The sequence below is a fragment of the Petaurus breviceps genome, unplaced genomic scaffold, assembly GCF_028583685.1.
Source record: "Petaurus breviceps papuanus isolate PSGF00001 unplaced genomic scaffold, PetGlider_PUasm1.0 190, whole genome shotgun sequence".
Taxonomy (NCBI): domain Eukaryota; kingdom Metazoa; phylum Chordata; class Mammalia; order Diprotodontia; family Petauridae; genus Petaurus; species Petaurus breviceps.
The window spans coordinates 6,944,906-6,965,743 of record NW_027185810.1 but is presented as its reverse complement, the minus strand read 5'-3'; the positions used below and the strand labels follow the sequence as shown (position 1 = coordinate 6,965,743).

The window sequence follows — 20,838 nt, the reverse complement described above, 5'->3', positions numbered from 1 at the left end:
GAAGGAAGGAAGGAAGGAAGGAAGGAAGGAAGGAAGGAAGGAAGGAAGGAAGGAAGGAAGGAAGGAAGGAAGGAAGGAAGGAAGGAAGGAAAGAAATCTAGACACGAAACCTCAAGTTAAGTGGGGTTAAGCTGACAGAGGAGTGACATGATGAAACTGCTAAATGACACATACATTGTTGGAAATTTGTTTTACTTGACTTTGGATTTTGTTTCCCCTTCCCCAGTTTTTTTCCAGTCAGGAAGGTGGAGGGGAGATAAGATAAATGCTATTAACTGAAAATATGGAATAATAATTTTAAAATATAAAAAAGACGAGAAATGAAGAAATGGAGTGTACCTGATCTATTATTGCCCACATTCTGGGCACCCTGTTTAACGAGGTACAAACTGAAGTAAATCTAGAGGAGGGCAACTAGAAATATTATAGCTTGGTATGAAAATCATGTCACTGGAGGAATCACAGAATTTGAGAACTGAAAGGGACTATCTACTACAACCCATACATGAAAGGACTCCTCATTACAATATACGACCTGAAAAGTTGTCCTGCAGTCTCCCCTTGGAGGGGAGATGCACCAGCAACAATTCTTCTTTGGGCAGCTCTTTTTTTATAAACCTCTAGCCTAAACTGACCTTAAGAACTTCTACCCAGAGTTCTTAAATTTGTCCCCTAAGGGCAAATCAATCAATATCCCTTCTCTCCTTCAAATAACTGAAGACAGCTATCGTGTCCCCCTCAGAATCTTCTCCAGGCAAAATGTGACCTACCCCTTCAATCAAACAGGAACAGTTAAAGAATTAATAATAATTAGTCTAAAGAAAAAAAAAACAATGGAATATATGCTGCTAAATTAAAATAATTTAAATGTTATTTGGTAGAAGGAAAAGATTTATTTTAAATGGTTCCTGAGAACAGAACTAGGACCTCTGGATAAAAGTCTGAGGAAGGGAAATATCAACTCAATATAAATAAAAAACCTCCAAAAAATTAGAGCTTTCCAACAATGGAGGCTGATTCATTCATAACATGTCACTTTCCAACATTAATAATATTAAAGCATAGGTAAAATAATTTTCTTTAACAAGAGAAAGAATTCCTGTACTGGGTAGGAGTTTAAAGTAGGTAGATGAATCCTAATGGTCTGTCTCATATTTAAGGCTAATACCAGCCTTGGAGTCAGGAGGACCTGAGTTCAAATTTGCCCTCAGATGCTTAACACAAAAACTAGCCATGTGACCTTGGGCAAGTTGTTTAACCCCAATTGCCCTCCAAAAAGCAAAAAAAAAAAAAAGAGAGAGAGAGAGAGAGATCAGATTGTAGTAAAATTTAACAGATACTTGGCACCCACACAAAATAACTGGCCGTGTAACCTTGAGCAAGTTACTTAACCCCAATTGCTTAAAAAAAAAAAGGCTAATGCCAAATCACCATTGCTTAGCATGAGGGTTTACTTTTAGCTGCTTTGTACTTGCCCTAGACAAGTAATGAAATAAACAGGGGAATAAGGAGCACCAGACACTGATAAGATCTGAAAGACCAGGGAGATACTTGAGTCATCTCTAATCACCACCCCTACCACACTACGGCCTACCATTTTCCCACACTCCTCAGGTGCTCTCTGACCCCTCCACTAATTTCCCTGACCTTGTTTTCAGGACTTAAAAGACAACCATGCCAGCACACTTTAAAACAGGATTTTTAAAAATGATCCAAAAGATTTGTAGATCACAAGACTCTACTTTTCTTCTATCTTCTTTTTATTCTAGACTTTAAAAACACCTAATAAAATAAGCATCCTATACACAGCATGGGCCAGGAGAGGTTGATGTATGAAACTGCAAATCTTGCTAATATAAAACTTGCTTTTCTTAGTTGTATAATAATTCAACATGTAACTTTCAAAGCTGTGTCAAAGGTGTTCTTAACCTCAGGTCCAAGGACTTTAAATGGGGTCTGTGGACAGGCTTCAGGAAATCCATGAAGCTGAATAGGGGAAAAAATTACATCTCTATTTTCACTATGCTTTAAATTAAGTATTTTTTTTAAAAGCACACAACTATTCTGACAATGGGACTATAGACAAGTTCTAGACTACCACTTAAATGGCCATTTATATGAACAAACTACTCTCAAAAGAAATGTAATAGGGAAGATGAAGTCAAGATGGTTAAGAGAAGTCAGAAAGTTGCCTGGGGTCTCCCCCGTTTCAGTCAGAAACAACTTTAAATCAAACCACTAAAAGAATTCTGGAGTGACAGAATCCACAAAAAGATGGAGTGAAACAATTTTCCAGGCCAAGATAACTTAGAATGTCTTCAGGAAAGGGCTGTTTCACTTGGATAAAAGGAAAACAGAGCCCAACATAGGTGGTGTCTGGGCAAGCCAGCAGAAGGTTCTTAGCCACAGCACAGATCAGCAACTGAGGCCCACAGTCTTGACTCAACAGGCCAGCTGTGAGGCCTCCAGCCCCTGAGCAGCAGGCAAACTGCCAGATCCAGAACCCAGGGCACAACAGGCACAACGAGGCTGGGCCAACCTAGCACAGTGGGCAAGCTGCCAGTCCCAAAGGCCCCAGTGCAAAAAGTCAGTGACCAGGCCCCTAGCCCTCAATACAAGAAGTTTAGGACAATGCCCCGTGTGCCCCAGAAGCAGAGTTCAACTTTTTAAAATGAGCAAAAGAGAGCCCTGACCATCAAAAACTATTATGGCAACAGGGAAGATCAGAACACAAACTCAGAAGAGGACAGCAGTGTCAAAACGCCTAGATGTGAAGCCTTAGAGGGGAGCGTGAATTGGTCTCAAACCCAAAAAGTCCTCTTAGAGGAGCTCAAAAAGTATTTTAAAAAGCAATGAAAAGAGGGAGAAAAACTGGGAAAGAAACAAGAGAATTATAAGAAAAGTCAATAGCTTGGAAAAAGAAGCACAAAAATTGACTGAAGAAAACAACTCCTTAAAAAATAGAATTGGCCAAATGGAAGAAAAAAATCCACTGAAGAAAGCAACTCCTCTAAAATGGTCAAATGGAAAATGAAGTACAAAAACTGAAGAAAATAATTGTTTAAAAATGAGAATTGGGCAAGTGGAAGCTAATGAGTCTCTGAGAGAGAATCAGTCAAACAAAATCAAAAGAGTGAAAAATAGAAGAAAAAGTAAAATACTTCATTGGAAGAACAACTGACCTAGAAAACAGATCCAGGCAAGATAATTTAAGAATTACTGGTTTACCTGAAAGGCATGATCTGAGAGAGAGGAGAGAGAGGGGGAGACAGAAAGAGAGAGAGAGAGACAGAGAAAGAGAGAGACAGAGAGAGACAGAGAGAGACAGAGAGAGAGAGAGAGAGAGAGAGAGAGAGAGAGGAAGCATCTTTCAAGAAATTATCATGGAAAACTACCCTGATATCCTAGAACTAGAGGGTAAAATAGTCATTGACAGAATCCATCAATCACTTTCTAAAAGACATTCCCAAATGAAAACCCCAAGGAATATTGTAGCCAAATTCCAGAGCAATCAGGTCAAGGAGAAAATACTGCAAGCTGTCAGAAAAAAAAAAATTCAAATATCAAGGAGTCACAGTCAGGATTACACAGGATTTAGCAGCTTCTACATTAAAGGATCAGAAGTCTTAGAATATGATATTCTATAAAACAAAGGAGGTTGGATTACAACCAAGGATCAATTACCCAGCAAAACTGACCATAATCTTTCCAGGGAAAAGATAGACATTCAATGAAATAAGGGACTTTTAAAATTTCCTAATGAAAAGACCAGAGCTAAACAGAAAATTTGACCTTCAAATAAAAGACTCAAGAGAAGAATAAAAAAGTAAACAGGAAAGAAAAATAAACAAGCAAATAAAAAGATAACAACATGGCATTCAATAAGGTTAAACCAGGGCTGAGGAACCTTTGGCCTTGAGGGCACATGTGGCCCTCTAGGTCCTCAAGTGCAGCCCTTCGACTGAATCCAAAGATTGGTTCCCCAGCCCTGGTTAAATTGTTTTTTATCCTTAAAGACAACAAATGAGCATTTATTAAGTGTTTATGATATACCAGGCACTGGGGATACAGAGGAAAGCAAAAGTCAGTCCTCGCCCTAGGAGTTCACAATCTAACATAGGACAACACAAAGGACAGTTAGGGGAAGTTTTGATAGTCTATCAAGGAACCTGAGAACATTAAGTCCAGAGAAAAAAAAGATGTGATTCTGGGGATGTAGTTGCTATCTTAAGATATTTGAGGGGTTATCGTATAGAAAAGGCATTCTAGTCATCTTGGCTCTCGAGGACAGAAATAGAACTAATGGACAGAAGTTACAGGAAGGTAAATTTCCACTTAACATAAAGAAGACCTTTCTAACAATTATAATTATCTAAAAATGGCATGGACTATAGTACCCTCTAAAATTTAAGATCCGCAGATAGGGGGTGACCCTATCTGAATGACCCTCCCCCTTAGCTGGAGATTTATCATAGAATATTTATGTTATCATACAGGGATTAGACTAGATGTCCTTTGAGATCCCTTCCACATCTATTTTATGATTTAGTGCTAAGGAAGTAACAGAATGGAATTGGACTTGAGGAATGAATGGGGGGGAGGGATATAGGGAAGAGGAATTTGTTAGTTGTGAAATTATACTGACAAGTATTTACAGACATTTGTCTACAGGGAGGAAAAAGTAGCTCAAAAACCATTTTTAGAAGTATAAAATGTTGCAATTACCATAAATGTTCATTTTAAAATCCCAACAGGAAGCATGAAGATCATTATAATCCTTTCTTATCCCTAAGTAGCAGATTATATTATATATGCATATGTATATATGTTTATTACAAAAACAGAAGTTTATTACACTTATCCATCTGTGTTTTATATCCTCATTAGAAACACCTGACATATCATTTAGCTTCAAAGTATTATGGGTTTTGCATTTTCAGTGTTATACCTTCCATTAAACTCCAGATTTGGTAGTTCAGCTGGCTTGATGCCTAAACCCATACTTTGGACTGTATAGTCTCATTCTCTGAAATGGACACTCTCTTTTTAGTTTACAAGCATGAAAATATCAACAAAGAAATTCCTATCTCTTCTTAATTGCTAGACTTAGAAATCCCCAGAACAGTAGCTAGGCTGGGTAAGTGACCTTGACTGTACAGTGTTAGAACATAGTTATCATGAAGTAGTTAGAAATCTTTTAAATAATCACTTTTTTCCTAAATGTGTTCTTAGAATGTAGAATAGCTCTATATGAATATAAAACCCTGGTATACTTAGACAGAAAGGTTTGATGCAAATGATAAATGCTTTACACAATTAAAATGCAAAAGAAAATGGTTAAACAGTGTTACTTTCCTGACACATAAGTCATTTAGAAGCCTAGAAAGACCAGTTCCTAAGACCATAGTTTTACTTCAACTGAAAGTTACAAAATAACAATAATAAAACAAAAACAAACAAAACAAAAAATCAGACCAAGATTCAAATTTGACAACCTCTCAAAAGCAGAATGTGAACTTTCCTTAAAGGTCTTCCAACAAGTTTCATGGGGAGGAGGGTTCAGTCTGAAAGGTTTTATATTTCCTCTCACTCTTAAAACATTGGAAAACCCATTTGGCTTGGTGGCCTGAATAGAAAGGGAGTTTAACCACTTGGTGCCAAGGAGATGTAATGGAAAAAAGTCAAGGGGATGGCTGGACCCTATTTTCTTTTCCCTCTGCACATCCTGTCTTTAATCTGAAGGGTAAATAGGCCAAACCCAAACATACCAACTCTTTTCAGGTGAAATTATCTAGGTTATGAAAACAAGCAATACAGTTTTCATTTTCCCTTTAACTCATGGCTGAGGGAAATGACTCCAAAACAAACCAGCAAGGCAGAGCATTGCTTACAAGAGAGTTGACTAACAAGTTTTCCCTGCTTTGATAACTAAGTCCCAGAGGGAAGTTTGGGTCTCTTCTTTCACTCGTGCTCCAATTTTCAATCCTGACTTTCATATAATCCTATGCCACACAAGGCAAAGAAAGAGTTGGGCTCTACATGTCACATCTGCTGCTTAGTGGAAATTAATCTTTTGAAAACTTGTCTCAAGATTAATCTTGAGTGGGCAAAATTTTTATATGGATTGTGTCATTTCAGGATATGAACATCTTTGATGAAAAATAAATGGTCCTAGGATACTTACCTTAGTGATCAAAAGATAATATACTTCACAGGCCCCCCCAAGAAAGTCTAAAGAGTTACTCTTTAATATAAAAATATCCAAGATTTCAATCGAATAGGCAAAGTCACATGTTTTTGACATGACTAATACTCTACCTTTCCCTAATATTGAGTATATGTTGGCAGTGAACTGTCACGGCAATAACAATAACAAGTTTCACTACTAAATATATTGGTAAATTGTACAATTTCCCAATTCTTTTAAACTAGACCCCTACACAATTATCAATTATTTTCCTTATAGACATTCTCTAGAGGTTTTTAAAAATTAGCATAGAATCTCATCTGTAGGAAATGATTTAATATAGTCCTACTTTATAAACACAAACATTATTAGCCATGAAACATTAATTTTTGAGAAATATTGAGCACTCACTATGTGAAAAGCAGTGTGCTAGAAGCTTTGAGAGAAATACAAGGAGAAGGAAGAAAGGAAGGGAGGAAGGGAAGGAGAAAGAGAGGCAGGAAGGGTGAAGGAAAACTGCAAGAAAGAAAGGTAGGAAAGGAGTGTGGGAAGGTATTAAACACCTACTATGTTCCAGGAACTGAGCTAAGTGATTTATAACTATTATCTTATTTCATCCTCACAACAACTCTGGGAAATAAGTGCTATTATTATCTCTATTTTACAGCTGAGGAAACTGAGGCAAACAGAAATTAAATGACTTGTCCAGGGTCACACAGTCACGAGTGTCCAAGGCCAAATTTTTTTTTTGCCTTTTCAAGGGCAATTGGGGTTAACTTGCCCAAGGTTACATGGCTAGTTTTTTTGTGTGGGTGTTAAGTGTCTGAGACCAGAATCAAACTTGGGTCCTCCTGACTCCGGGGCCAGTGCTTTACTCACTGCGCCACCTAGCCTCCCCAAAGGCCAGATTTTAACACAGGTCTTCCTGACTCCAGGATCAGTGCTTTTATCTACTGCCCCATTTAGTTGCCTATAAGAATAAGGAAGGGGGAGGCCAGGTAGCACAGCGAGTAAGAGCACCGGCCCCAGTGTCAGGATGACCTGGGGATCAAATCCGGGCTCAGATACTTAGCACCACACCGAGAAATAACTGGCCGTGTAACCTTGAGCAAGTTACTTAACCCCAATTGCTTATAAAAAAAAAAAAAGAATAAGGAAGAAGAGGTTGCCACCTTCAAGGAGGTACATTAACATGAGTTAGTCTTACAGAGGTGTGAGACATAAAGAAATTGATATCATTAAAATCCAAACATGTATGCAAGGGAGAAAATGACTATATACTTAGATGAGAAACTCAAGTGGGAGAATGTTTATGTTTATGTATGTGTGTGTATGTGTGTGTGTGTGTTACAATGGAAAGGGAAATGCATCAAGAAACAGGACTTGGATTCCTATCACACTAGTAAGAAGTCAGTTTTCTCATCTATAAAATGAAGAACTAGACTAGATAGAGTCTTTCAGCACTACATCATTGATTCTTAGTACAATCTATTAACTTTGTTGAGCATCAGTTTCCTCATCTATAATATATAATAGAGATGAGTTAAATAAAAAGTCTCTAAGGTCCTAAGTGAAGACTCATACTCCTGAGTTCAAACCTGGCCTCAGACACTAGATGCGTGACTAGGCAAGTCACTTTACCCTGTTTGACTCAGTTCTTTATCTATAAAATAAGCTGCAGAAAGAAACCACTCCAGTATCTTTGCCACAAAAATTCCAAATGAGGTCATAAAGAGTTGGGCATGAGTGAACAACTAAACAACAAAAGTCCTTTTTAGTTCCAGATCAGGAATTCATTAGCTGGAGTCCATGATGTATTTTTTTCATTTTAACAAATATTTTAGTAACAGTTAATTGCTTTCTTTTATAATCCTATGTATTTAAAAATATTATTCTGAGAAAGGCTTTACCAGACTGCCATGTCAAGGAGTACCTGACACAAAACAGGTTTGGAACCACATTCTAGATGTATATGAAAAGATCAAATATGAAAAGATATTTCCAGTTATAGAGGTTGGAGCAAGGGAAGGGTATGGATAAATCAGGGAAGAGAATTCAGAAAGGATTCATATGAAAGAAATAGCACTTGATCAAGGATCTTAAAGGATGAGAAAGATATCACTAGAGATGAAGGGTTGTGACATGTATTTACTTTACTCCCTATAGAATACCAGAGTAGAACCACAGAACTGTTGTGCTGGGAAGAACTAGAAGATTTCTAAAAGGTCCAGCTCATTCATTTTACAAAAAAATAAGTGACTTAGGTCAAAAAAGAAGGCAACCTAGGCAGAAATCAAGTTTCCCATCTCCTTGTACTGTTCTCCTTCACTATGCTGCTACCACCAAGCCTGTAAGTTTATGCTAATAAGGCCACATTTAACTAGTTACAATTGTTTGGAATTAAATTTGTCACCACAACTCATGGAATAAACCAATCACTTCATATTTTTTATCTGATAGCTCTGAGTAGGAAAGACACTGCTATGTCAGAGAAATTATACTAGCCACCATCACATTTGGTCAGTCTTTTCATTCACACAGGACCATGATGACCTGAAGATATGGCAGAGTAATCTTTCCAGTTCCAAATACAGTCTCTGCTGCATGCTAGTAGCATGACCTAATCATAGTATGGGGCAGCTAGCACAGTGGATAAAGTGCTAGACTTGGAATCTGAGAGATTCATCTTCCTGAGTTCAAATCTGACCTCAACACTTACGAGCCATGTGAATCTCGGCAAGTCACTTAGCCCTGTTTATCTCAGTTTCCTCATCTATAACATGAGCCAAAGAAGGAAGAAGGAAATGGCATACCATTCCACTATCTTTGCCAAGAAAATCCCAAATGAGTCACGAAGAGTTAGACATGACTGAAATGACTGAACAACAACAACAATCATGGCATGGGGGTCAGGCCAGAATATCTTTAAAGTGCCATGAAAAACCATGGCGACACTAGCACAATTGTACAATGATAAGTATAATACATAGGACTATCTTGTATACTAGCACTACTATATACTATTTACTATACTATATACTAAGTGTAATAGATAGTAGGATAAAGTTTCATTTATTTTATTTTATTTCCATCTGTTCATTGCTATATTATAAATAGCTAACATTAGTATATAGTTTTAAGGTTTGCAATGAACTTTATATATAATATCTTGTTTAATCCTGACAACACATCTGTGAAGTAGATGATACTTTTCATCACCATTGTGCATAAAAGGAAACTGAGGGTGACAGAGTTTAAGCAACTTTCTCAAGGATACATAGTTAGGAAGTATGAGGCAGGATTTGGACTGAGGTCTTCCTGAATATCCACTATGCCTCCTACGTGTCAATAAATACACATGACTTCAATAAAATCGGTCACTACTTCCTCCTCTCAACTCCAATAAGCCTGCCAGCATATTCACATTAATTTCTTCACGAGTCACAAAAGCCAAAGGAATATCTAAGGTCTTCATACTGTCGGAATGTCTGATTCTGAAGTGAAGAGTTTTATGAGGTGATCATGGAGCTTTCTTTGAGCTACCAAAGGAAGGGAAAATAGAACAGAAGAGGAATGTTCCTGATGGGGTTCACTGAGAACACCTTTCTGCACCCTACTCTAAACAAATACATAGCCCCACTCCAATTGATGGGCACGTACTAAAGCTACAGTAGCACAGGTTATAGGAGGAATAAGGAAAAGTTAATTTTTTACGGGTACAGCAATTTCTCAGCAGGAAGAACACTAAAAAGAAGTTTAAAAATGATAAGTCGATTTTGAGTTTTCAACAAAGAGAAGGAAGTGCTCTGATGTCTGAAACTGGGCTGTCAAATACTCTAATTTCACAAGCTCCTACCCCAAGCAGCTGAAGCAAAACCAGGAAGCAATTCTGTTGCTTAAAAAAAGGGGGGAGGGTGAGGAAATAGGCAGTTATGAAAAGTAAGTATCATTATTACCTTCTGGTGAACCTAATTTACAATATAGCATAACTTCCTACTTTATATAACCAGAATCAACTTAATCAGCTTTAATGTTGCCCTCAACTCTACATGGTTAAGTTTGGTCACAAAGTATGAATTCTACTTCCTGCTCTAGGTATCTGTAAAAACCCTGGAAAAAGTTTCCATTCTGATTTTAGTAAGTCAACGAGATTCTTTTGTTTCAAGGAATAGAAAAGCATTACGTTGATGCAAACACTGGAAGAAGGCAGAAAATCTGAGACTGTCCCAAGTCTGATACTTTCAAGTCATTCAACCTCTCAGAGATGATTCCCAGAACTATATATCCAGTTCCCATTTTTCTTCTGAGATCTAGTCTCTCACATCATCTGTTGCCTCTTGGACTTCTCAAACTCAGCTTGTTCAAAATAGAAATTCTTATTTCCCCCCAAACTCCCCTATTATTGTTAAGGCACTGATATCCTCTCATTCACCCAGGCTTTCAACCTCAATGTCACTCCTGACTCTCACCTGTTGTCAAGCCTTGTTGTTTCTACCTTCACAGCATCTTTCATATAAGTCTCCTCTCCCCTCACATAGCTGCCTCTATGGTGCAGGACCTTATCTCTTCAAGTTCAGACTATTCAGTAACTTTCTAGTTGGTTTCCCCTCCTCAAATCTCTCCCCACCCCAAACCATCCTTCATACAAATGCCAAAGTGATTTTCCTAAAGTGCAGATCTGACCATGTTAACCACAACTCAAATTCCGGTGGCTCCCTATGACCTCCAGGATCAAATACAAAAGCCCTTGTTTGCTTTTTAAAGCCCTTCACAATCTGGCCTCTTTACTCCCCTCCACGTTTTCTATAATTCAGGCATGTGGGCCTTGCTTGCTGTTTACTGCACTCCACTCCACTCCCATCTCCTAACTGTCCCTTTTCACTGGATATCCCCCATGCCTAGAAGGCTCTCTCCTTTCTTCCACCTTTTGGATGGCTAAAAACCTTCCGTTCAGATCTCATCTTCTTCAGGAGGCCTTCTCTAGTCCCCATCTCCCATTCACCGCTTCCCCTACACTTAAACTGTATGTATCATTTAGACACTATTTTCGTATGTTGCATTCTCCACTAGAAGGTGGGTTCCGGGAGGGCAGAGGCCTTTCCGTATGTTGCATTCTCCACTAGAAGGTGGGTTCCGGGAGGGCAGAGGCCTTTCCGTATGTTGCATTCTCCACTAGAAGGTGGGTTCCGGGAGGGCAGAGGCCTTTCCGTATGTTGCATTCTCCACTAGAAGGTGGGTTCCGGGAGGGCAGAGACCTTGTTTTTGCCTTTCTTGGTTTCCTCAGCACTTAGCAAACTGTCTGACACATAAGTCCTTGATGCTTCTTGAATGACTGAGCATCATTTTTCCTAGGAAAATTCAAACAATACTTTTCCACACTAATAAACATTTCCAATGAGACTATCTATTATCCTTCTGGTGAAACAGTATACCTCTCTTGAGATCTTCAAAATCTCAATCTGGAGAACTTTCCATCTCTCCTGAACTGACTTCCTTTATAAAAGCTGAAGCCATGGGACCCTACCTATCCTTCCTACAAACTCTTTTAAATCTGATCTCCGAAATACTAACTATGCCTGATTTTCTTCTCCTTTTCCAATGAGGAAGCGGTCACTTCTCTGCCCCACCGCATAATAGTAAACACTTCCTCCTTATTTGAGAAGAATTAGATCCAAAATAAATAGCTCTACTTTTTTGTTCTTCTGCCTGTTGAAGGAAGAAGCTAGAATCAAAGCAAGCCATGATTAGTCTCCACAGGAGACTTGTGATCTGTTTTCTGTTTCTATTTCCCAAATTCCTCTTTCACTTAATTGTTCAAACAGACTTTCCATAGAAATTATCTCTAAACATTTTTGATCACATAGGATATCAGTAAAAAAAAAAATTTGAGCATATAGCCCCAATGCATAGATTTACTTATTTAGAAATTAATTCTAGATACATTATAAAATTCAAATTAAAAATGTTAGAAGGATGAGATAAAAATAGATAATATTTGCTCCTGGAGTCAATAAGGGGCCACTGAAATTCATTGAGTGGGGGGGGGGAGGTGACTTGGACAGACCTATGCTTCAGGAAAGGTGCAGGAGGATGGATTAGAGTAGGGGAAAGTTGTAGGAAAAGAGACCAATTAGGAGGTTACTGCAATTGTTCAAATGAGAGGTACTGAGGGCCTAAGACAGGGCGGTGACTGTGTAACTAGATAGAAGGGGTTATACAGGAAAGATATAGAGATAGAAACAGCAAGATCTGTCAACTTCTTGGATGTGCGGAATGAGGAAGAGGAGTCAAAAATGACTGGGAGGTTACTAAACCCAAGATGACTGGAAGGAAGAATGGTGGTGACCTTAATAGTAATAAGTAAGTTTGAAAGAGAGGTAGGTTGGGGGTAGAGATAAGGTGGGAAGATAAAATGTAATGATACTTGTGATCCATATCAGAACCAACTCAACTCACCCAACCTGGCCATTCTATGATTGCCTTCTATCCCACCAAAAATGAAAAGGTGGAGAGGGGAGGCCAGGATCTTCCTCAATGGTTAGTTATGCTAAAAGCCCCCGGAGGCACACCTGCCACTGCTATCCGAGGAACATCCTCTGAGCTGATGTCCAGGTTAGAATGAAGAAAGATGAAAACTTGCACAGAAAAGAGAGGGCAAAGTCGGGGAGTGTTAGAGAATAAGGATAGATAATGATTGTTGGAGGTAGGACTCACCATTACATGTGGCTGGTGGATCAATTGGTGGATCAACCAACTAAGTTAAGCCATGGACCCTCTAGGGGCCATGCCTTCTCTCCACCCCACCCTACCCCCATTTTGGAGACTACTGGTCTATTGGATAACTCAATGAAAACATCTCTTCATTCCTGCCTCTGTTGATATTAAACCAAATGCTTTCCCAACTTTCATGTTTAGATTTCCTGACATGGATCTTTGTGATATACAGAATTCCCCTGTCTTACTCATACATTTTGCCTATCTTATTCCTTTAGATAAATACATATCCTTCAAAAGTCATATTCCAGTTAAAAGTCTCATCCCCAAAGTCTCAGAAATCCCTATGGGTTAAGATCTCTATATCACCTTGCTTGTTACTCATTCTTTCTGTGTAGACATCTGAGATAACAGGTTTAATTGCTGGTTCCTTTCTTGGATTTTGTCTCTTTTAAAATTCTGGGTGTCTCTACTGGTGTTCTTCCTACAGTGAAACTACTCTCCAGTAAATAGCTTAGTGCATATCTATAGACAGTTTTCCTATTCCTTTTTACTCTGAAGTTTTTTAGATGAGATTTCTAAGATTACAAACAATACCTTCTTACCATTCCTATTTAGTACACTCCATCCCTGATCAGTGGCCTGTCATTAATATATTTCAAGCCATGATCCAGAAATCTAAATCTCATTTTAATGTCCCATCTTCTTAAACAGCTGTTCACTTCTCAATTCTGACCCTTCCATTTCTTAGCCCTTGCCTTTAATCCTATTCATTGCAGTGCCTTTGTGTTCTTAAATTTCTTACCTACAATGTCAATCTTTAGCAATGATTTCTAAATTCCTTTTATTAATATTGATTTTGCCCATATGAATCACCAGAAGTAGTCATCCTGTGGACAAGTTTTGGGAGATTCTCCTTCACATCCTTGAAACATGTTCCAGTAAAACATCAGACCTCTCTATTATTATCAGGTAAATAAACAGCTGTTTCAGTAACTATCAGATGGGAGTCACCAACCCTCCACTATTTGCTTCTTCTTCAACTTACCCTTACTGGATTATCTCTCACCTGACAACACTTGAGGATCTATAACATCATTCCTAGGAGGAGAAGCTGCTTCCTTCTCAAGTGATATAGCTCCCTTCATACTGAGGATACAGAACATTAAAACTTTCATATACTTTTCAGACAAGCTGATTACTAACCATGCCTTTACCATATTATAACTCAGTTTCTATGTAATATACTTACTCCCTAGGCTAAGGACTTATGAACTGAGATATTTTGCTTTTTTATCCAACCTTGAGGTGACATTTTTCCAAAGAGAGGATTTTTTTGTATATGTCTATATCAATACAAAGAGGCAGAGAAAGAAAAAAATAGAGACAAAGAGAGAAGATGGGTACTGGACCTCTGATTTCACTGTAGGAAACTCCAGGATGAGGATACTCCCTTTTACCAATGTCACTCAGCATTCTCTGCAATTCAGTCTTAGAGAGGTACTTAGGGTACTGAGAAGTTGTGACTTGTCCTGGGTCACATAGCCAATATGTGCCAGATGGAGGACTTGAACTCAGGTCTTCTTGGCTCCAAGGTCAATATTTGATCCACTAAACCACGTTTTTCTCAAATATAAGTAAAAATTTTCTGGTTTACCATTCAAACTATTATTTGGAAGAAAAAAATTTCTCCATATAGGGTTGTTTTAGTAAGCAAAACTAATAATTTTTAGTATTCTAACAAAAAAGAAAAGATTTCAACATTGATATGGTAGGTGTGATCCCACTGCTAAGAATATGTCCTTGTTATTCCTAATAGTCAAACCTGTCCAGAGGCAGAATGGGTTACCTTGTAAGGCAAGGAATTTCCCATCACTGGAAGGCTTCAAATGGAGACTAGATCCCAGAAGATCCAGGCTCAGGTAGCAACAAGATTACCTCTGAAATTTCTGCTCAAAATTGCACTAAAAGTTGCTTTGATCAAATGATCAAGGAAACTTACCGATGTACAAAAGATGCACTGACATTCCTGCAGAGTGGTCATCTTGTCCAGAGAATATTCACAAAGACAGAGCTTGCAAGTGACCAGAGGATCCAAGGCGAGGTCCCCAGTTGTTGGTTTTTCCATTGTCGTGGTGGGACAGCAGAGCTCACCAACAGAGCCCATCAGTATGTTTGAACACTTCTTGAATCTTCTTAATCCCTGCAATCAGATTTCAGAACTTAAATACTCTGATTGATATTACTCAAAATAACCCCAATAGCATTCATATAAAGAACCACCAATCCAAATATGGACTATATCAATTTAGGACGTTCTGGGAGATTATGTACCTTATAAAATGGGGGGGGGGGAAGGAGAGGTAACAGAGGAGGCTAAAAATTAATCTTATGCATTCACAGCAATTAACAAAGCAATGTGGTTCAGTAGAAAGAATACTGAACTCTCAACTGTCACTTTCAACCCCTAATACCTTAAGCAAGTCATTTCTTTTTTTATACTCAGTACTGATCATAGTACCTGTCACATGATAGGCATTAATTAAATGCTTATTGGCTCATTGACTGATTTGACCTCCCTGGGCCTCAAGTTCCTCATTGGTCAAAAGAGGAAGCTGGGGTACATGAACTCTGAGGTACCCTTTGGTTCTAAAGCTATGACCCTATGAATTCAAGGACCAAGCAGAGAACATAAGAACAACACCATTTTGTCTATTCAATTCCAACTAATTGCTTCAAGGGAAGATAAAGACAACTTCTAGAGTCCCACAGTTTTCACTAAAGTCACAGGAGTCTGATAGGCCAATTCTTCTTTGGATCCTACAGCATGTATGATATGACTGAAATAAAGTATGCTTGAGCTAAAGGGGGGGGGGGCATGTACAAAAAGGGAGATCTAAGAATCTCTAGTTTAGCTCTGTGGGTTTTTTTTAAAGAATTATATTTTAAAAGATCTAAGAAAATTATATCAAGGAATCCTGAAAATAATTTTTCTCATAATAACAACTGTAAACCGTACAAGGCATTAAAAGATTTTTAAAAATCCCCGAAGTTCTTATAGTTTTTAAAAAATATGGCCATCCAACTAAACCCCAAATCTTTTTTTCTTTTTGGACATAACTAAAACTTTCATTCTGGAATGCACATATTTCTTGAGAATTGAGAGGGTTTTTTTTATTCTACTTTAAGAACCACTTTTGGCAGACATGCGCAATATTTGATGCACTGCACAGTGACGTGACTTCCCAGGATAACATAGTGAGGATCTGTGGCAGGATCTGAACCTAGCTCTTTTGACTTTAAGCCAAGTGTCTCATCTACTCTTCCAGAGGCATCAAACAGAAGACTCCTAAGTGTAGCCATAATTAGATTAAAATATAATTGAGAAATACTTAACAAAATAAATGAAAATACAAAAACATAGATAATGTTAACATGTAGCTTTCTAAGTCAATATACAGGGATCCTTATGTACAGTTTTGGGGTCCCTATTTCTATTTGACACCATTGCCCTGTACCATATTAACTCCCAAGGCATCATCAAATGTTACAAATGGAAGACTAGAAATCTGAGGTTCAAAAAAGTTATATGCCTTACCCAATGTCAAACACCTATTAAGGACTACCTGAAACTATTATAATTCAACTTGGGTAGAATAGTGAGAGGAGGTTGTAAAGGAGTTGGGAAAGGGAGGCTTTTACCATCCATTCCCTAAAGCTGTGATTACCACAATGCACATGTAGTCCTCAAGTACCTCATGGTAACCACTCAGTTCCATTTCCTGTTCAGGGAAATGAAACCTAGCAACTTGAGGTGGACCCACAAATAACATCAAGGGGGCCTATGAAAAGCCAAAGGGGACTCCCCCAAATATGACAAACACAGAAAAGGGGAACAAGGTGTTCACAAGAGAATGCTTAGCTTAGATCCCTGGTTATCATGAACGCAGATCATCAGCTCCTTTTGGAAGAATAAAATCATACGTATTTTCCTGGTCTTATGTGGGAAGTTCGGAACCTTACCATGTAGATAGTAAAATTAGTTTAATCACTAGGGGTCAAAAGGTATCATTTCTGTTACAGGTAAATTTCTCATAGGAGTAGTCCCCTGAGAAGTGACACCTTACTTAACTAAGCTCCTGCTAACCATTCCAATTATTCAATTAAATATTCAATCTCTGTATCAAATCCAGCACCTAGCGGTTTGCAATTTTCTTTAGGTTCTCTTGAGTCAGTTGGGTGTGGGGAGAATGAATACATACAATTACATTCATCCCTGACTGAACCAAGTCAGGAGACTACCACCTGTTTTACTTATTCCAAGAAAGCCTCAATTTCAGGGAAGACACCCTAGTTCCTGGAAAATTTTCACTACACATCCCTGATCTTTGGTCTCATTCATAAGCTTCTTATTCACCATTTTCAAAAGAGGTGCCTACATAGCACATCAGAATAAGCAATGCTGGTATGTATACACAATAATGGGAAAACTATTTCTTCACTAAATGTTTCTTAAACAACGAATGATGGGGGAAAAGCAGCTGGACTTTTTGAAGTAGCAAAGAACTGGAAACAAACTGGAAGCCTATCGACTAGGGAACAACTCAACAAACTGTTATACATGATGGTAATAGAATATCACTCCTCCATAGGAAATGATAAATACCTAGAATTCTCAGAAGCATGGGAAGATTTATGTGACTTATGCAGGGTGAAGGAAGCAGAAGCAGGAAAACAATGTACATAATAACTACATTAATATATGGTTATCTCTTCCACATCATGACTTTCCCTGTTGCAATTTTGATACATTGCAGGTCCGCATAAGAAATTAAAAGAGAATTTTGGGGGAGTTTTGTGGAAGCCACAGCCAATACACAAACAATACAGAAAAAGCTTAGAAACTCAGAAACAAAATATATGTATAGTACTGTATAAATATTAACATATTTTATCTTTTAATACCATAATAATTCAGAATTCTTCTCTGGTACAAAGAGAAGGTCAAAAAATTTTAGGTAGATTTTCCATATCATGATGCCTCTAACCCCTGAGACATGGAAGGGATAACTATACATGGGGTTGGGGGTAGGGAACAAACAAACAAACCTGAACTCTCATTAGTTATAATAGCCAAGCTCCGCCCTGGACAATTAACACAAAAATACACCTTGCTCCCTTCTTTTTCAGAGGTGGAGAACTATGTGTGTGGACCATTGCAGACACAGTCAAGGTGTGTTTTAGTTTTGATGAATTGCTCTCTCCCCTCTTTTTAAGTTTTTTTTTTATTAAATGGGATGGCTTGCTGGATAGAAGGAAGGAGAAGAAAATATTCAGAAATGAACATGAGGTTTCATTTATACATCAATAATTCTTTAAAGAGAGGACTCTCAGAAACTTCTCCTATATCCAAAGTGTTTGCTATATGTAAGAGTGTCATTAGGGCAACACAGTTTAAAAAGCACAGTCCTACTGCTGCTACCTGGCAACATACTTGTGAACTTTTCAAAGAAACCAAGATATTAGTCACAGTTCTACCCATTACAAAGAAGGCATGGCTAAAAGAAACAAAAAATGCCAGATGTACCTAAACTTTTTTTAAGTGCACTATAAAACAACATGGATTGATACCTTAAGAAGAAACTTAAGGAAGAGGATAGAGTTTTCCAGCTGAAAAAAATTTTAACCATTTTTAATACTTGAAAATCTTCTATCTTGCCACATAAGCCTGTAGTTTTCTGAAAATTACAGGAGATATTACCTTTAGTTTAAATACAGGCCATGTATATGATGAAAAGTACAATAAATACTGCCCTTTGCTTTTAAGAGTTTCATATACCACATAAAAATCTGGGGAACCAAGAGCATCCAGAAGTAGAATGGGCCCCCTGGAGTGGGTTCTCCCTCATTAGAGATCTAGTATACTCTAGATGTCCATTTTAGGGGAATGCTGTAAAGGGAATTCTTATACAACTGATGGCTCAGCTAGATGGCCTCTGAGACTCCTTGTAAATCTGGGATTTGGAGAAAATGAAGTTATTCTTATCATTCATCTCTAAATCAGGTTGAAAAGAGTGAAAGTGAAGCTACATATTCAATCTTCTAGAAAAAAAGAACCATACTTTGGAAAGTAATTTGTTGGTTCAATATTAAAAGTACCTCCAGGCTGGCATGGTAAGACTACCCCATAGATTTATGAGCTGGCTCTCTTACCCACAAGTGCAAGGTCTGTATTAAGTATTAAGGTTTGTATTAAGGGGATATAAAGGAAGACAAATGACTGTTGATTATCATTCAGCTCTTAAGTATAGATAACTGCAAATCCAGTAGAGACAGTGGCATAGTTTAAAGAGTACTTATTCACTCGGAGTGGGGAGACCTAGATTCAAATCCTGATTTATACATAACCTTTCAGAACCTCAGCTTCCTCATCTATCAAATGAAGATAATAATAACACCTACCAAACATGTTGCTATGGAGGATAAAATGAGATAATATTTGCAAAGTATCATTTATAAATGTCACTATTTTTCTCATTATATGAGGATAATTCTTTACCTACTTCCATAAGGCAGTTATAAAGAAAATGCTTTATAAACCTCAAAATTTCTATATAAATATTTTAAAATTTATTTTGTAAACAGTTACTATAATTGTGGGATCATAGATTCAGGTCTAGAAAAGACTTTAAGGGTCATCTGGTCAATCCCTCTCATTTTAAAGTTGTGGCCCAGAGATGTGACTAGCTGAAGTTCATAGTGCAGTAAATATGAGGGCCAGAAGTCAAATTCAAGTCCTTTGACTCCAAATCCAGCATTCTTTCCATTACATAAGTATTCTCCAATGGTTTTTGTTCCACAAAACTCTTTCACCTTCAAAAAAGCATTGTGAACCCCCAGGGTAATTTAATACTCATAATAATAAGGTGCTTACAATAGCAACAAGGTGTACATGATCATACTAGCTTCAAAATACTGCAGAAACAAACTTATAATGCTTCAAACATGCACATGTTGTCACAGAAGAAAAACCCATTTGTGATATAAATGGGTAATTGTTTACTCCTTAAGGTACCATTAAAGAACGTTCAGCATAGAACTCCTAGGACCATCCCTATAAACCACTAAATGGAAACCCCTACAACATACCAGGCTGTTTCACAGGCTACAGCTAGAAACCAGTTGGATTCAGTCAAAAGGGCCACACTTGAAGACCTAGAGGGCCACGTGTGGCCTCGAGGCCACAGTTTCCCCACCCCTGGGCTACACTATGCCTATGTCAGGTGCTAATAAAAAAGTGAATCTGAGCAGCAAAGAATAAAATTTGGAAGAAAAAAAAACCTACAAACTTGAATTTGTTTGAAGAGGACATCTGCAGAAAAAGTTTTATTTCAAATTATAAAAGTTCCAGGTGCTTATTAAACGCCTCTGACTACAGAAATGAGTATGGTGAAGGAGACATGATAAAAAATGCAATCCACATCCAGAGAACAAATCAATGTAATCTGAAAGCAGATCAATGCATACTATTTTTCACTTTTTCGTGGGATTTTTTATCTGCTTCTTCTTTCACAACATGCTAATGTGGAAATATGTTTTACATGATTGTACATATATAACATTTCAAGCTGCTTACCACCTTAGGAGGAAGGGAGGTGAGGAATGGAGGAAGAAAATTTGGCACTCAAAGTTTATTTAAAATAATGTTAAAAGTTGTCTTTATGTGTAATTGGGAAAAAATAAAATATTCAAATAAAAAAAAGTATGGTGTGTTTAGGGTTTTGGGGGGAAGGTGGGAAGGAATAGGTCAAGAAGGAAAGGAGAAAGAAAAGCCAGCTTTTTCCCAGTTTGTACTATGTTATAAAAAGGAGCCCCAGCAATTCTACCTATGTCTATAAATGTCTTCTGTACTATAAAGTACTCATTATATGAGAGGA

The 20,838-nt window shown here is 37.8% G+C and overlaps 1 protein-coding gene across 4 annotated transcripts in view; it reads right to left on the bottom strand.

Moving 5' to 3' along the window:
- Positions 1 to 20,838, bottom strand: part of RNF144B (ring finger protein 144B) — a 259,881-nt gene that overhangs the window by 77,176 nt on the left and 161,867 nt on the right. For all 4 annotated transcript variants that reach the window (XM_069092485.1, XM_069092484.1, XM_069092486.1 and 1 more), the window contains one exon: positions 14,904 to 15,104. In XM_069092485.1, coding sequence (XP_068948586.1) covers positions 14,904 to 15,068 — 165 coding nt within the window. In that variant the 5' untranslated portion in view covers positions 15,069 to 15,104. The remainder of the gene's footprint in view (positions 1 to 14,903; positions 15,105 to 20,838) is intronic.